The 12,561-nt window shown below is 42.9% G+C and overlaps 1 protein-coding gene across 6 annotated transcripts in view; it reads left to right on the top strand.

The window, feature by feature from the left end:
- The first annotated feature begins 1,293 nt into the window (after window positions 1–1,293).
- PTPRT (protein tyrosine phosphatase receptor type T) overlaps window positions 1,294–12,561 on the top strand; it is a 736,092-nt gene continuing 724,824 nt past the window's right edge. For 3 of the 6 annotated variants that reach the window (XM_005295348.3, XM_005295346.3, XM_005295347.3), the window contains exon 1: window positions 1,295–2,032. In XM_005295348.3, the coding sequence (XP_005295405.1) occupies window positions 1,963–2,032 (70 nt within the window). In that variant the 5' untranslated portion in view covers window positions 1,295–1,962. Of the gene's footprint in view, window positions 2,033–12,561 lie in introns of all 6 variants that reach the window. The other 3 variants (XM_005295345.3, XM_005295344.3, XM_065565815.1) reach the window with 2 other exon arrangements.

Genomic DNA, 12,561 nt, shown 5'->3' with positions numbered 1-12,561 from the left:
ACTAGCAGAAAGGGATATGGGGGATTCTGCCAATGAGTTACATTTGCAAATATTCCCTGCCTGCCTTTTTGCCATCTTGCTTTGTAGCAGTGGAGGGCTCTCTGCTTCACTCCCACTGCGAAGCCTTCTTCAATGAGGGCAGGATTTTTCCCTTCCTGTGCCCACAGCTTCTAATATGAGTCCTCATGTAATTGTGCAGAACCCTTTTAAACCCTAGATCCAGTATGTGACTCTCTCAGCCACCTTCCCTGAGTTCCTTACTATACTCTGGGTCAGTTATGTCCTTTGAGTTGTTTAAAAGGTCACTGGTATCAATTCAATTGTTCGCTCCCTTTGTTCTCTTTTGGGATGGGGCAAAAAAGGACGGATCATTTCGAGCTGTGCTCACCTGGGAAGATCCGGTACAATTAGCTAAAGCTATTGCATTAATGTATGTTGTTAATCCAGGTCCCTGGCTAAATGTCTGCAACCCTCCCAGAGAGGTGGCATGCAAGTGAGTAGGGGTGAGGAGGGAGGCTATATAGAAATGTCACTACTGATGCAATTCTACCCCCTACTGGTTACCCATGGAGTGGTACAGCCTCTTGGCTGCTTGCCTGAGTATTTGATTAAAAGAGCTGTGTCAGAATAAAGAGAAAACAGGTTGTTCAGTAGGGGGAAAACAGAGAGGGGGATAAAGGACCTGGGGAGGGGGTGAGGCTGAACAATTAACAGCATTCTTAGAATCAGCGTGGAAGCAGAGCTCTACTGAACCTGGAGCGTTTTGACTAAATGCGCACACACAGGCACCACAAAGCAAAACACTGGAGTTTCCTTGGAAAGTTCAGTGACCGTCCAAAAGAATCTCCTGTCGCGTTCGTGATAAAACAGTCACTTCATGCCGGGCGAGACTCATCGCTTTCATTTGCTTTGCCAAGCCGATGGAGGGTCAATAGCCACATGTCTTTTAGGTCTCGTCTCCGCCGATGCAGGATATCGGGAATGGGGGCGGGGGAGGGACCGCCTACTTTTTTCATTTAAAAACATGAAAAGAGACGGGGGAGGTAATTTGCAGAGTCATGTGGCAGCAGAGTCACCGTTTTAATTGCGTGTGTGTGTGTGTAAAGCTCGTGTGTGCAGCAGTACGTGGTGTGATTAGGGATTTAGCAGCCAAGTCTATCCTAAGTTAAGTGAATAATGATGAAAATTACTATTTGCAGCTGAAAATGCCTGTGAGGCATTCATAAGAGCTGATCGAATAATGGACCCCCTGAAACCTGCAGTTTTGCTCACTGCTCTCGTCCTAGCAGGGGGTCTCTTCTTCACTTCCCATCTCAGGGCTGGCTTCACGGTTAACCACAGTCCCAGTTCTTTTGCTCATGGGAGATATTTTGCATTGACCCCCCAGAAACAATGCACGAGCTGGAAACCTAATTTGCTTGCAACATGTTGTCCCTAAGTCCCTGCAAATAGGACATAGCTGAGCAGCAAAATGGATCAAACAGTTTGATACAGGAAAATACCCTCCGATTTCTCCTGCCCTGTATTTATTGTTGTCAATTCCTAACCCCGGTTTGGTGCAGGAGTTTTGCTGTCCCTTCGGTGCAGAAGGTTCTTAATTACACTGATTTCCCTGTGGGCAACCCTCTATCAGAACCAAAGCCAGGATTGCAGAATGGGTGTCGCTAGCCGAGGTCAGTTGAAGTCTGTTTAGTGACGGTGTGGAGATGTCTGAGAAAAGGAGAGGAAAAGGCAGGCGTTAGGACTCAGGGGAAATCTCTCGTCTCTGTCTCTCTCCCCCTCCCCCTGCTCTCCCTCCCCCTTCTTCAATCAGTTTGTGCTACTCATCAGATCAGGATAGCAGCTTCAGCGTGGAGATACATCTCCAACTCTCTGATGTACCAATGCAGGGGATATTTGCCAGGCACACAGAGAGACAGCTGCACTGCTACAGCGGGAAGGGAATGTGAACTCAAATAAAGAATGAACCGGATTGCCACTATTGTCTTTCTGGTGCAGCTGTTGCAAAAAGCAGAGGGGCAGGTCTTCCCAGGTGAGTTCATCCATTCTTCACTTGTTCTATAGGCAGCCCTCGCGCAGGCTTTCAACTTAACCGGGGGCAGAGAGTGAGCCAGCGATAAGGGGGTGGCAATATACTGCGATGTGTCTGTTGGGGGCTGGATTGTATATGGACATTCTGTCCGGGGTTAAGTTTGCCTTTTTGCGGTGATTTGCTTGCTTTACTCTTCGCGTGCATCTTTTCGGTGTGGTGGGTTATTACAAAAGCCAGAAGAGAGCTGAATGCAATGTATTGAATTATGTAGGATCTGCCCTTCCCTTTCTTCTACCCTTTTCCACCTCGAGCTTTTTTTCTGAAGGAGCATGGGCTGGAAAGAATAGATTCGTCTCTTCAAAGCCCAGTGGATGGCAAGGAAAAGAGCAATCTTATTAAAAGTCCTTTAGAATGATGTTTGTCTTCAAAGTCATAATAGCGCCTCAGCACTAACTCCCTTTTTAAAGGGTTTATTTTGTTTGCTTGCCTCCGCAGGAGATGTGGGTTTTATATACGTATATATTTTCTCTCTCTCGGGGAGGGGTATGTTTCTTTAAAAGTTGTGGCTGGTGTGAAATGAAAGCATCCCTTTCATGCTTGGAGTCAAGACAGTTGAGTCCTTTTTATAGTGAACAGTTGTTCTGAATCAAAGGCAGGGGTGAGCCTTGGGGAAAATGTGCCCCCTCGCTGTAAGCCATTATACGGTACCTTTAAACCAAAGTCGGGCAACACTTTTTAGAAGTTCAGTGGCAGCTTTGCTCCTTGCCCTCCGGGGATCCCAGAGTTTGGATAACTTTCTCTGCCTGGCTGAGATGCTTCGACTTCTTCTTTCACACTTGTCAAGGATGTCGGTTATTTTAATCTGTAGGGAGACTGTTTTAGAGCAGAGACTGTGTGTAGCCTAATAGAAGCTATCCCCCCTCCCTCCCCCACGCCAGTTCCTTCGGTATATCTGGAATTCCTTCAAGATGATTTTTCTGCCTCTTTCTCCATTTTTCAGGTGGATCAAAAGGGGGAGAGTGGGAGTGATTTCTGCTTTCCCTGGTGGTGTGGAATCAATTTTCTTTTGCTTCAGTTCGCAAATGTTTAAAACAAACACACACACCCTGCCCCTCACCCTGTATTTAATGTTTAAGATGAGTAAAGACAACTTCTCTGCTCCTAATTGCCTTTGTGGACTGGAGATGATACATCTCACCCATTGAGGCTTGGCTATTTGCATTCCAACCCTTCAGCAGGGGTGCCCAGGACGCTGGGGTTTAGTGCTCCTTACATGGTGAGGAATTAAGATGCTAAGAGAGATCAAATGACTTTTATCCGGTTTCTTTAAGATATAAATATTGGGCAGCTCAGCAAAGGGGGCCGATGCAATCAGACCCATGTTGTAAAGCTGAAAGAATTTTTTTTTCACTGTGAAATCGTTTTAAAGAAAGTTTGGCGTGAGGCTGGGTGAGTCGGTAGAAGAGCTCCTATTCAGCTCTGAGAGGTACAGGCTCAAATCAATCCGATGCTGTTTAATAACATAACAAATGTATATTTAGAATGCTAGGCAACGGCACATGTTATCAGATTTATTAAAAACCACTGGGAAATGTAACCTTGCTAAATAGCTCCTTTCATGAGTAAAATGGAGCTTATGGTATTTTTTATTACCCATTTTTAATGACTGTTCTGAATGTGATGTCAGGATATATAGGATTGGGGTTGACCTAAACTGGGGCTAGACCCGAGGCTTGTGATCCCCTTTGATGAATCACTTAGCTCGCATGCTTAGAAAAAAAAAATCCGTCTTTAAGTAAAATTGCAAACTTTTTCGTGGAAGGGAGACGTAGGTATTGGAGCGAATAAATGATACCATAAAAGGCGCAGAGCAAATGCAAGTGCACTGAAAGCAAATGGCTAATCCTTTCCAAACCAGGATGGAAATATTCCATTATCATTGTTAGCTAAGTGGGGAAGCTCGTGTTTGATCTGCCTGATTGTTAATGTCAACTTTCACCTCCCACTTTAATGCCTGCCTTGCTATTCAGAATGAGAAAATGATCTTATTTATACATATAAATATGACTGCCGAGCCACTTCCATGAATGAGGTTATATGGAAAGTGTTGCCTCTTTTTTGATTACATTTAACGGCTGAGTTCTTAATGCCCTGTAACCAATTTGCACAGCTAATATTCTGACAATAAAAGCAAATGTGCAGAATGTCCACGCACCCTGCCCCTCTGTTGGATTTCAATTAAGGACCCAGTTGTGTGAAAGATTCCGTCTGTTGTATCCAATGCACTTTTGCTGTCTTCCATCAGATGGTGCTGTCTTCATAACTATTCGGATGCAAATACCTCTTGACTACTTGCTGATGGAACGATTTTTTAAATGCTTAATGTGTTTATTCAGCAGCCTTTTGTTAAACAGTCTGAAAAGTCATTGTGCAAGAAATGGGCTGCTTTGGTTTGTTTTTCTGTATGTTAACACATGTAAAAAGGGGGAGGCCAAGAGTTCAGTGTTCAAGGCAAAACAACACCGAATCCCTTCCTGTCGTGCCCACTTACTTTCCAATGCTGCTGCACCATAAAACTTGGTATCAGAAATACTGGTGGAAATATAACAAATGGTTACTGGTTTCCTGCTTGTACCACTTGTTTGATACTGGGGGACCTTTTTAATCCCTATGTTGGCCCTTCTCCTTAATACAACTGTTGGGTTGCGCTATTTGTAACATTTTTCCTCCTCTTCTCTCACCAATTATTTTTAGTTGCACACAATTTCGAACACATCTTTTTATTTATAACACTGCAGATCTGCTCTTGAGGTTTTAAACTCTCTTCTTGCGATAGGTTCCAAATCTAATTAATCCTAGTGAAAAGTAGGTAGAATACACCGCAGTAAAATCCCAAGTATATCTAGCAACTGCTGATCCTCATTTCAGAAGATAAGGGACTTTCCTTATGGGGAAATACTTTTCCTTAAAATACCTGTATGTGCACAGCACATTTTCTTCTTCTTTTGACCTATGGAATTATCCCTACAACTGTCTTGTGCTCCTTGATACTCTCTTCTTATTGCGTGTGGAAACCCTGCAGATTTACAACCTTGAAATAACATTCAGGAGAAAACTGGGACAGTAGGTTGCATGGGGATTGTTCCCCTGAACACAATGGCCACATCAGTTTGACACTATTGTTTCGCTTGATGGCAATCTTGATTATATCACAGATGTCCTACCTTTTACCCTGCTTTGCTCTAGTGGAGCTCTTGAGCATTTGGACATGTATGAGGTGGATGTTTGCAAAGATTGATGTCAGATCATAAAACCAAAACAACAAATGATGTATTAGAACATGGTGTATGTGGGGAAAGTGAAAAGCGGGGAGGCTGGAGAGAGAGATTTAGGGGTGATTAATTCATTTACTAGCAGATATGTAAGCAGATTAGTAAATTGGCAGCGAAAAATGGATTTTACAGCATAAGCTACTCTATGTGGCAACTGTTAACAATGTAGCCATTTAACTCACTAATCACTTCCCACTCCCTCTGGGGAACTGTTAGCAGCACAGTTCAACTTTATTTTCCTTCCTGCTGGCTTGATTTCCCTCCCCCCCCAATAAATGAACAATTAATATTAAACAAGGTGCTTTTTCCACAGCCACAATAAAAAGTCTTTGTGTGGTAAAGCCCAGCTAGTTCTCAACCTCCAGGTCAGAACCCATTGTTTCTTTTGCAAATGACCAACATCATCTACGCCCCACTCCAGCCTGTTTCTTTCATTTTAAATTCTAATTGTGGAATCCTGCAGTGTCCTCCCTGTATAGTCCTAAATCCCTACAGTTTACAGTAATGTTATGGGAATGGTTTTGGACGATTACTATAGAATACTGTAGTATCTTCTTTAAATAAGGCATTGTGATCTGCTACTCCCAAAACAATGGTGGTGCCAGAGATGTAGATATGAGGCTTTGTGGAATTTATAGAATGGGGTTGGGACAAGAATTGTTTCTTATGGGAACAAATATTCATGTTGTGTATAAAACCTGTTAACTAAAGAGAAGAAAGGAATATAAATCGATCTGTTCAGTCTACTTAGCCTTGAAGGATTAATTCCTAGATCAGTGTCTCTTCATAATTTTTTCTGTATTGTCTTTCAATGCTCATTATTATTATTTTATTATAATTATTAGGAGTGTAATGAGCTGTTCTGACTGGTATCTGCTTTGCTGCTGTGGTTATTTTATTATCTCATTAATAAAGAGATAATAAAAAGAACAATCGGTGAGTGTTGCTTTTGGGCTGAATGGGATGCACTGAATATAGGGAAGAGTGTGGTTTTATATGGCTTTGGATACTGATGTTTGACTATTTTAACCCTAGGGGCTAAGTAAACACCTTTAACTCTGTTTGAAGTCAGCATAACTTGACATTTCTGAATATCGGGCGAGAGGTGTCTAAAAGCAAGCACCCAAGATTTGAGGTGATTTGAATTAATTATCTCTGGGCTTATTCACTCATCTGAAAAATAAGAATAATACTTGTCTATGATACTCCAGAGAGAGGTGCTCTGAGATCTGATCAATATTGCAATGCCTTCTGTGATCTGTGGCTGAAAGGAGGTTAGGGAGTGTGTATGCTTATGCAAAGTATTTGTACTATCTATAATAGGAAGCAAGGTGATGCATTTCCCTGTAATTCTTTGGATGCCAGCAGCTCCAAAACTGCTGCCTCAACTTTCTGTAATCAAGCGGTTTGAAATCCAGCATGTCAGCGTAACTGCAGAGGAGGACTTTCTTACTGAAAATCTGAAGAGGGCCAGGTTCTCAGCCCATGGAAGTCCACACACAACGGAAAGTCTGGTCTGGATTGCCCAATGTGAGATTCCCTTCAGACTTTTAATGCTGGCTTGGAAGTTGTGAGTTTCACCTCTGTGAAGTGTACAGCTCTTACATTGAATATGTTTGGCATTAGCCAGCCTTCAGTTGTAATTCTGGAGTAGACTGCATTGTGTCCTGATTTTACTGTACATCACTGGCTCATTTAAACTGGAGGACTTGAACCACATAATTCCTTTTCCCATTGAAACGTTCTTCTCCTCCAGTTCTATAGCCTTTGCTAAACTTCCCCTGTGGTAGCTTCTGACAGCACATCCCATCACCATTTAAACTCTACCTGGTTGGCACCTGCTGCTTTCAAGAAGACGTTACTTTTCCGTTTATGCATCCTTGGCCTTTCTGGATATAGGCCTTCATTTTCTAAATGCCATTCACCCTCCACCTCCTGGGTCACTCCCTTGAAACATTGTAGAGCCCATACTCTCGCTGGTGAACATTTACATACGTGGTGAATGGGTCTGTGCCCATGAGTAAGGGCATCAGAATCTGTCCCTGTGTCAGGGTGTAATTGTATATGTGGTGTAATTCTATGATAAACTGCTGCTGTTCATTATTGCAAAATCTCAAGATTGTTTCTTCATGGTAGTGAGACAATTCCTCTGTCTTAATCAGACCATACATCTTTTAATCAGCCCCGCTTGTTTTTTAATGTCTGATCAATGCATGCCATCTATCATATTGTTGTTCTGAAATACCAGATAGACTATGGTCTGGCTCTCGGAGCATTATGCGTTTTAGAAGAGAGATTATGCTGAATCAGTTAAGGTATTTAAAGTCCTTTTGAAGATCTGAGGGACTAAATAAGTAAAGTGTTATTTATTATCTAGCATAGCACTGGGGAACCAGAAAAGCGAGGGCAGCATAGACCTTATGCACCTGTGAGGAGGGCTTAGCAAGCAGAGAGGCAGAAAACCCCAATGAGAACGAGCTGTTTGACACTCAGTCTCCTCTGTGTTTCTCTTTCTTTCTTAATTAGTCCCTATAAACTAATTCAGGGCCAGCCACTTGATTTCTTGTTTCCTGCTGGGACTGTGGGCTTGGGACTTCAAGTAGAATCCAAATGAATTCTGTCTCACAGTTCAGAATGGTGCAGTGGTTATAAAATGACTGAGCTTCTGAACTAGTGCATGGATTATAAGGAGGTAGAGCCTGGCTCTATACCTTGGTATTTTGAGTTCCATCTTCCAGAAAGGCTGTGGAATTTGATGACTGATGATGTGTGTGGCATGCACAGTCCAATGAGGCTGCCTGAACAGCATACAGTTCCTGGCTGAATAAAGATGTTCGCAGAAGTTACTTTGAACGTTCTCTTTACGAAAAGTATCCCATGCTTTGTACTTTGCTGTCAGACGAAATTTCTTCAGATCTGACTTCACAAAGGAAACAGTGGAGTTTACCGTGGTTGCTTCTCATTCACAGCCTTGTCATGATCTTGGATTCACGCCAAGATAGTGACGGTGTGTAAAATCTCAGGGAAGAGCTCCTGGCTGCAAGCAGGGCCGGCTCCAGCATTTCTGCCGCCCCAAGTGGGGGGGGGGGGGGGGAAAAAGCCGTGATCGGAATCGCGATCGGCGGCGGCAATTGGGGGGGGGGGGGAGAAAGCCGCGATCGGTGGCGGCAGTTCAGCGGCAGGTCCTTCGCTCCTAGAGGGAGTGAGTGACCTGCCGCCCCCAAATTGCCGCAGGTGCCGCCCCTCTCCCTTGGCCGCCCCAAGCACCTGCTTGTTAAGCTGGTGCCTGGAGCCGGCCCTGGCTGCAAGTGAGTTGGCTGCAACTGATGCTTTTAAAGATGTACATGGAACAAAGGCAAATTGCTAGCCTGCCTGCCCTCCATAATGTTGTAAAGCAAAGCTTACTGTAGTGTTATCTTGGGCTCTGATCCTTCTCTCCTCTCCTTGAAGTCAGTGGGGGGAAAATTCCATTAATTTCAAGGGGAGCAGGCCTCTGCATGGTACTTTGGATATGTCTGCTGGAATTTCATGCTTTTGACTCTTACAATCCCATAGGGTTAGGATTTGTTATTTAATTGCCCCATGTCACAATTCACCAGAATTAAAGCCAGGCGCTCTGGTAATGCCAGCAGAAGACCCACAGATGTGCAAACAGGGCAACTATATTTTGCACATTCATGTTCAGGGTTGTCTCTTATTAGTCAAAGCGGTGGCGTTAACGTTTTTTTTCTTTATTAAAGGAAACGATGAAAAGGGTGAATTCTCATAGGGAGCGTGTGAATGGTTGAGTCACCTAGTGGAGGCAAGAGGAGAAGGGATTGAAGAAACTGACATCCCGTAGACATATGTTGGATTGGAATCACAGCAGCATTTACTATGTGAGCAAAGAGAACGTTCCCATTAGCCAGATGGGAAACTGTTCTCCATGACACTTCATTTCTTCAGGACACGGATTTTCTGTCAACATTCACCCACTTACTTGGTAACAGCATAGAGGTTTATTTTGTGTTTCCAATATGGTTTGATGTGAATTAAATGCTTTGATAGGAGTAATTATTACTTTCAAAGTTGTTTTGGAGGCCCACTGATAGAGTGTCATGTACACCTGACACATCTGTGATTCAAAAAAATTACTTGCTTCTTACTTTGAATCAAGGTATACAACCATCACTAAAGCCTAAAATATGTTCTGTGGTTAGCACATTCAGATACCATCTAATCTAGCAAGTGGAGTTGCTACCTTCCTCTCAACACAGCATGTGTACATGCATATCCCCACCCCATCCACAATAAGTTAGTGCCCAAAAGTTTCCTTGCTGTGGGTTTTATTTTGTTGCTTAAGAACAATGGAGCACAAACATTACCTTCAACTGGCTATTTTTAGGTTTTGCATGAAAGACTTCCTGACTTATTCACTAGCCTCCTTTGATTTGGAGAGCCATACAAATCTATGGTTGGATCTAATGAGACCTACCTGCTTTGCTTGACAGGCTGAGTCAACAGACCAGCCTAGTATCTCCCCCCTCCCCCAGGTCCTAGAACGTGATACACTGTCACAAAATAATGACAGTACCATGTGATCGTTCCTCTCTTTTTACAGCAAGAGCTGAGTGAACATGCATAGCAAATAACTTATTTGGTATATATCTCCTCTTTTTCTGTGCATGAATTAGTCACAAACAGAATGTAGTTATCCGTATTTATTTAATTACCCCAGAGTCATTGCTGGGGCCCCATTGTGTTAGGGGCTGCACAAACATGTAAGAAGACCTAGTCTCTGCCTTGAATTGTGTATGACCTAAACATACATCAGAGACAAAATGCAGAAGAGGAAGGAGCAACGTACCAGAAAAGCAATCTCCATCTTCTTCCACATGGCAACTTGAAAAGCCACTATAAAGGTCAATATACAGGTTTGTCGTCCACTCTATGGCTTCCGGAGACATGGGATGAATCAAAGCCGTCCCTCTGAAGAAAGATCTTGGATGGCTGCAGTACTCCGGTTCGGCTATCTTCTCTGCATTGACATATCAGCCTGTCTTTCATTTTCCATTTGTGCAGTAGGTAATTACAATGCCCAGGTGAAGTTCTGATTTGGTTGGCTGTGATCTGTATCTTAGGTGGCATGGTAAAGCTAGGTGGTTGGTTTGTAGGATCTGTAATCAGGTCTTGATTCTTGACTCTATTTTCCCAGAGACTCCTACCATCACACATTTTCCCCTGTTAAGTGCTTCCGCACAACCAATGCCATCAATGTGGCAATTGAATGCTGATTGAAAGCTTTGCAGTCTAAAAGGCATCTCAAGCAAAGCAATAAGGGAGGTGCATTGAGGAGATAACTAATAGGAAAATGGAAGGAGCAAAGGATACTGAAGGTGGTGGGCTGGAAAGGAGCATAGAAGGCAGGGAGGATGAGGCTAGCAGCAGAGAGACTGAGGGAGGAATGGTCATACTGGGTTAGACCAATGGTCCATCTAGCCCTGTATCCTGTCTTGACAGTGGCCAATGCCAGATGCCCCAGAGGGAATGAACAGAACAAGTAATCATCAAGTGATCCATCCCCTGTTGCCCATTTGCAGCTTCTGACAAACAGAGGCTACACTTCAGAGCATGATTTTGCATCCCTGCCCATCCTGGCTAATAGCCATTGATGGACCTATCTACCATAAACGTATCAAGTTCTTTATTGAACCCTGCTATAGTCTTGGCCTTCAAGGGGAGTCAGAACAGACAGAAAATAATGTTCAGGGTTCAAACTGCAAAAAATGAATTGGATACTGTTTCTGGGGTCCAGGGATTTTGAGACTGACTTCTGCCTCTGCTTCTAGCTTATCTGCTATCCAAAATTACTTGATAAATGACAACTTTGAATAATTTTTTGACCTGTAGGCTGAAAGTCAAGCTGTGGTGATAACTTTGTATATACAGGTCACATCATACTATTTCTGCTCTCTAACTGGATGAGCTTATCTCTTGGAATCAGGTTTGCACTATGAATATTCGTGTTTACAGATTCATAATTCACTTTGCATGAACAGCCTTCATTATTTGCTAAAAAAGGGCTGCCAGCGAACTTGTTTGCTAGAATATTCATGACAAGCGAAGAAAAGAGCATCTCGAACACAGCCAAAGCGAATTCGCTTCTTGTTTTTGTTTTGGTGTTTGCTCAGCTCTGTTAATACTCCTATATTTACTCTGTAGTTGCGTGATCTTTATTTTCCAGTAATGATTAAGCAGGAGCATGTAAACAGCAAGGAGTTGATTCAGTATTTGCACTCTTTGAAATTTGGTATTATCCAGTTCCTTTCTGTACCCAAGTAGGTCATTGTAATAGTAGCAGAATTGAAAACCTCAATGGATCTTTCTGTTCTATTCTCTGAGGTCAATGCCATGCAGCCCAGGTGTGAGCATATAGCATCGGATGGCAGCCCAATAAAATTAAACATCTAGAAGGCACTCTGCCTGTCACTGAGCTGAAGGGGACTCCTTTTTTCCTTCTCTCTAACCCCAGCCCCCGCAAAAAAGCAAAATGTTAAGTTTGAGACAGACACTTTTGTTCCCTTCAGGCCTTGGCTAAACAAGGCATAATATTCTGATCAGAAACACCCATTGGTCAGTGACTTCTAGTTTTTTGCCCTCTGCCTCTATGTCCTGACTGCTTGTTGCCAGCACTGACTCATTCCCTTTAGGGGGAATGGATGCTGCTGAAGCAGCTCTAAGCCCATTGCTTGGGTCCAGCTTGTGAAAGCACAGAAGGTAAACAGACAGCAATAGTTGTTTTGCTTGCCAGAAATCCAGACACATTGGATATGACACACACACACACACACACACACACACAGTTATTGCCAGAGATGCTGTCTGCTTGGATGCTTCCTAGTTAAAATGGACCCAACGTTAAACTTTTGTGAAAACAAGCTTTTATAAAACCTAAGACCAATAGAAATGTTTCCAGAAATGAAATAGTTTTCTTTTCACTGACATTTCCCCTGCAATGACTAAAATCAAAACATTACAGCACTAAGAATCTGCTCCTTATGGGAAAAAAAGACCTTGTAGAATCCAGTAGGAAAAGATAAGCTTTCCTATAGGTTTTATTTTAAGCTAGCCTGTAGCAAGTTTTGGCAGAATTTGATTTGTATTTTTTATAATTTTGATGGATAATATCAATGTTTATCGTTAAGTATTTTTTAATTT

This window comes from Chrysemys picta, chromosome 13 (assembly GCF_011386835.1).
Source record: "Chrysemys picta bellii isolate R12L10 chromosome 13, ASM1138683v2, whole genome shotgun sequence".
Lineage (NCBI taxonomy): Eukaryota > Metazoa > Chordata > Testudines > Emydidae > Chrysemys > Chrysemys picta.
Note: the sequence above shows the minus strand (reverse complement) of the source record. Positions and strands in the feature narration are given on the sequence as shown.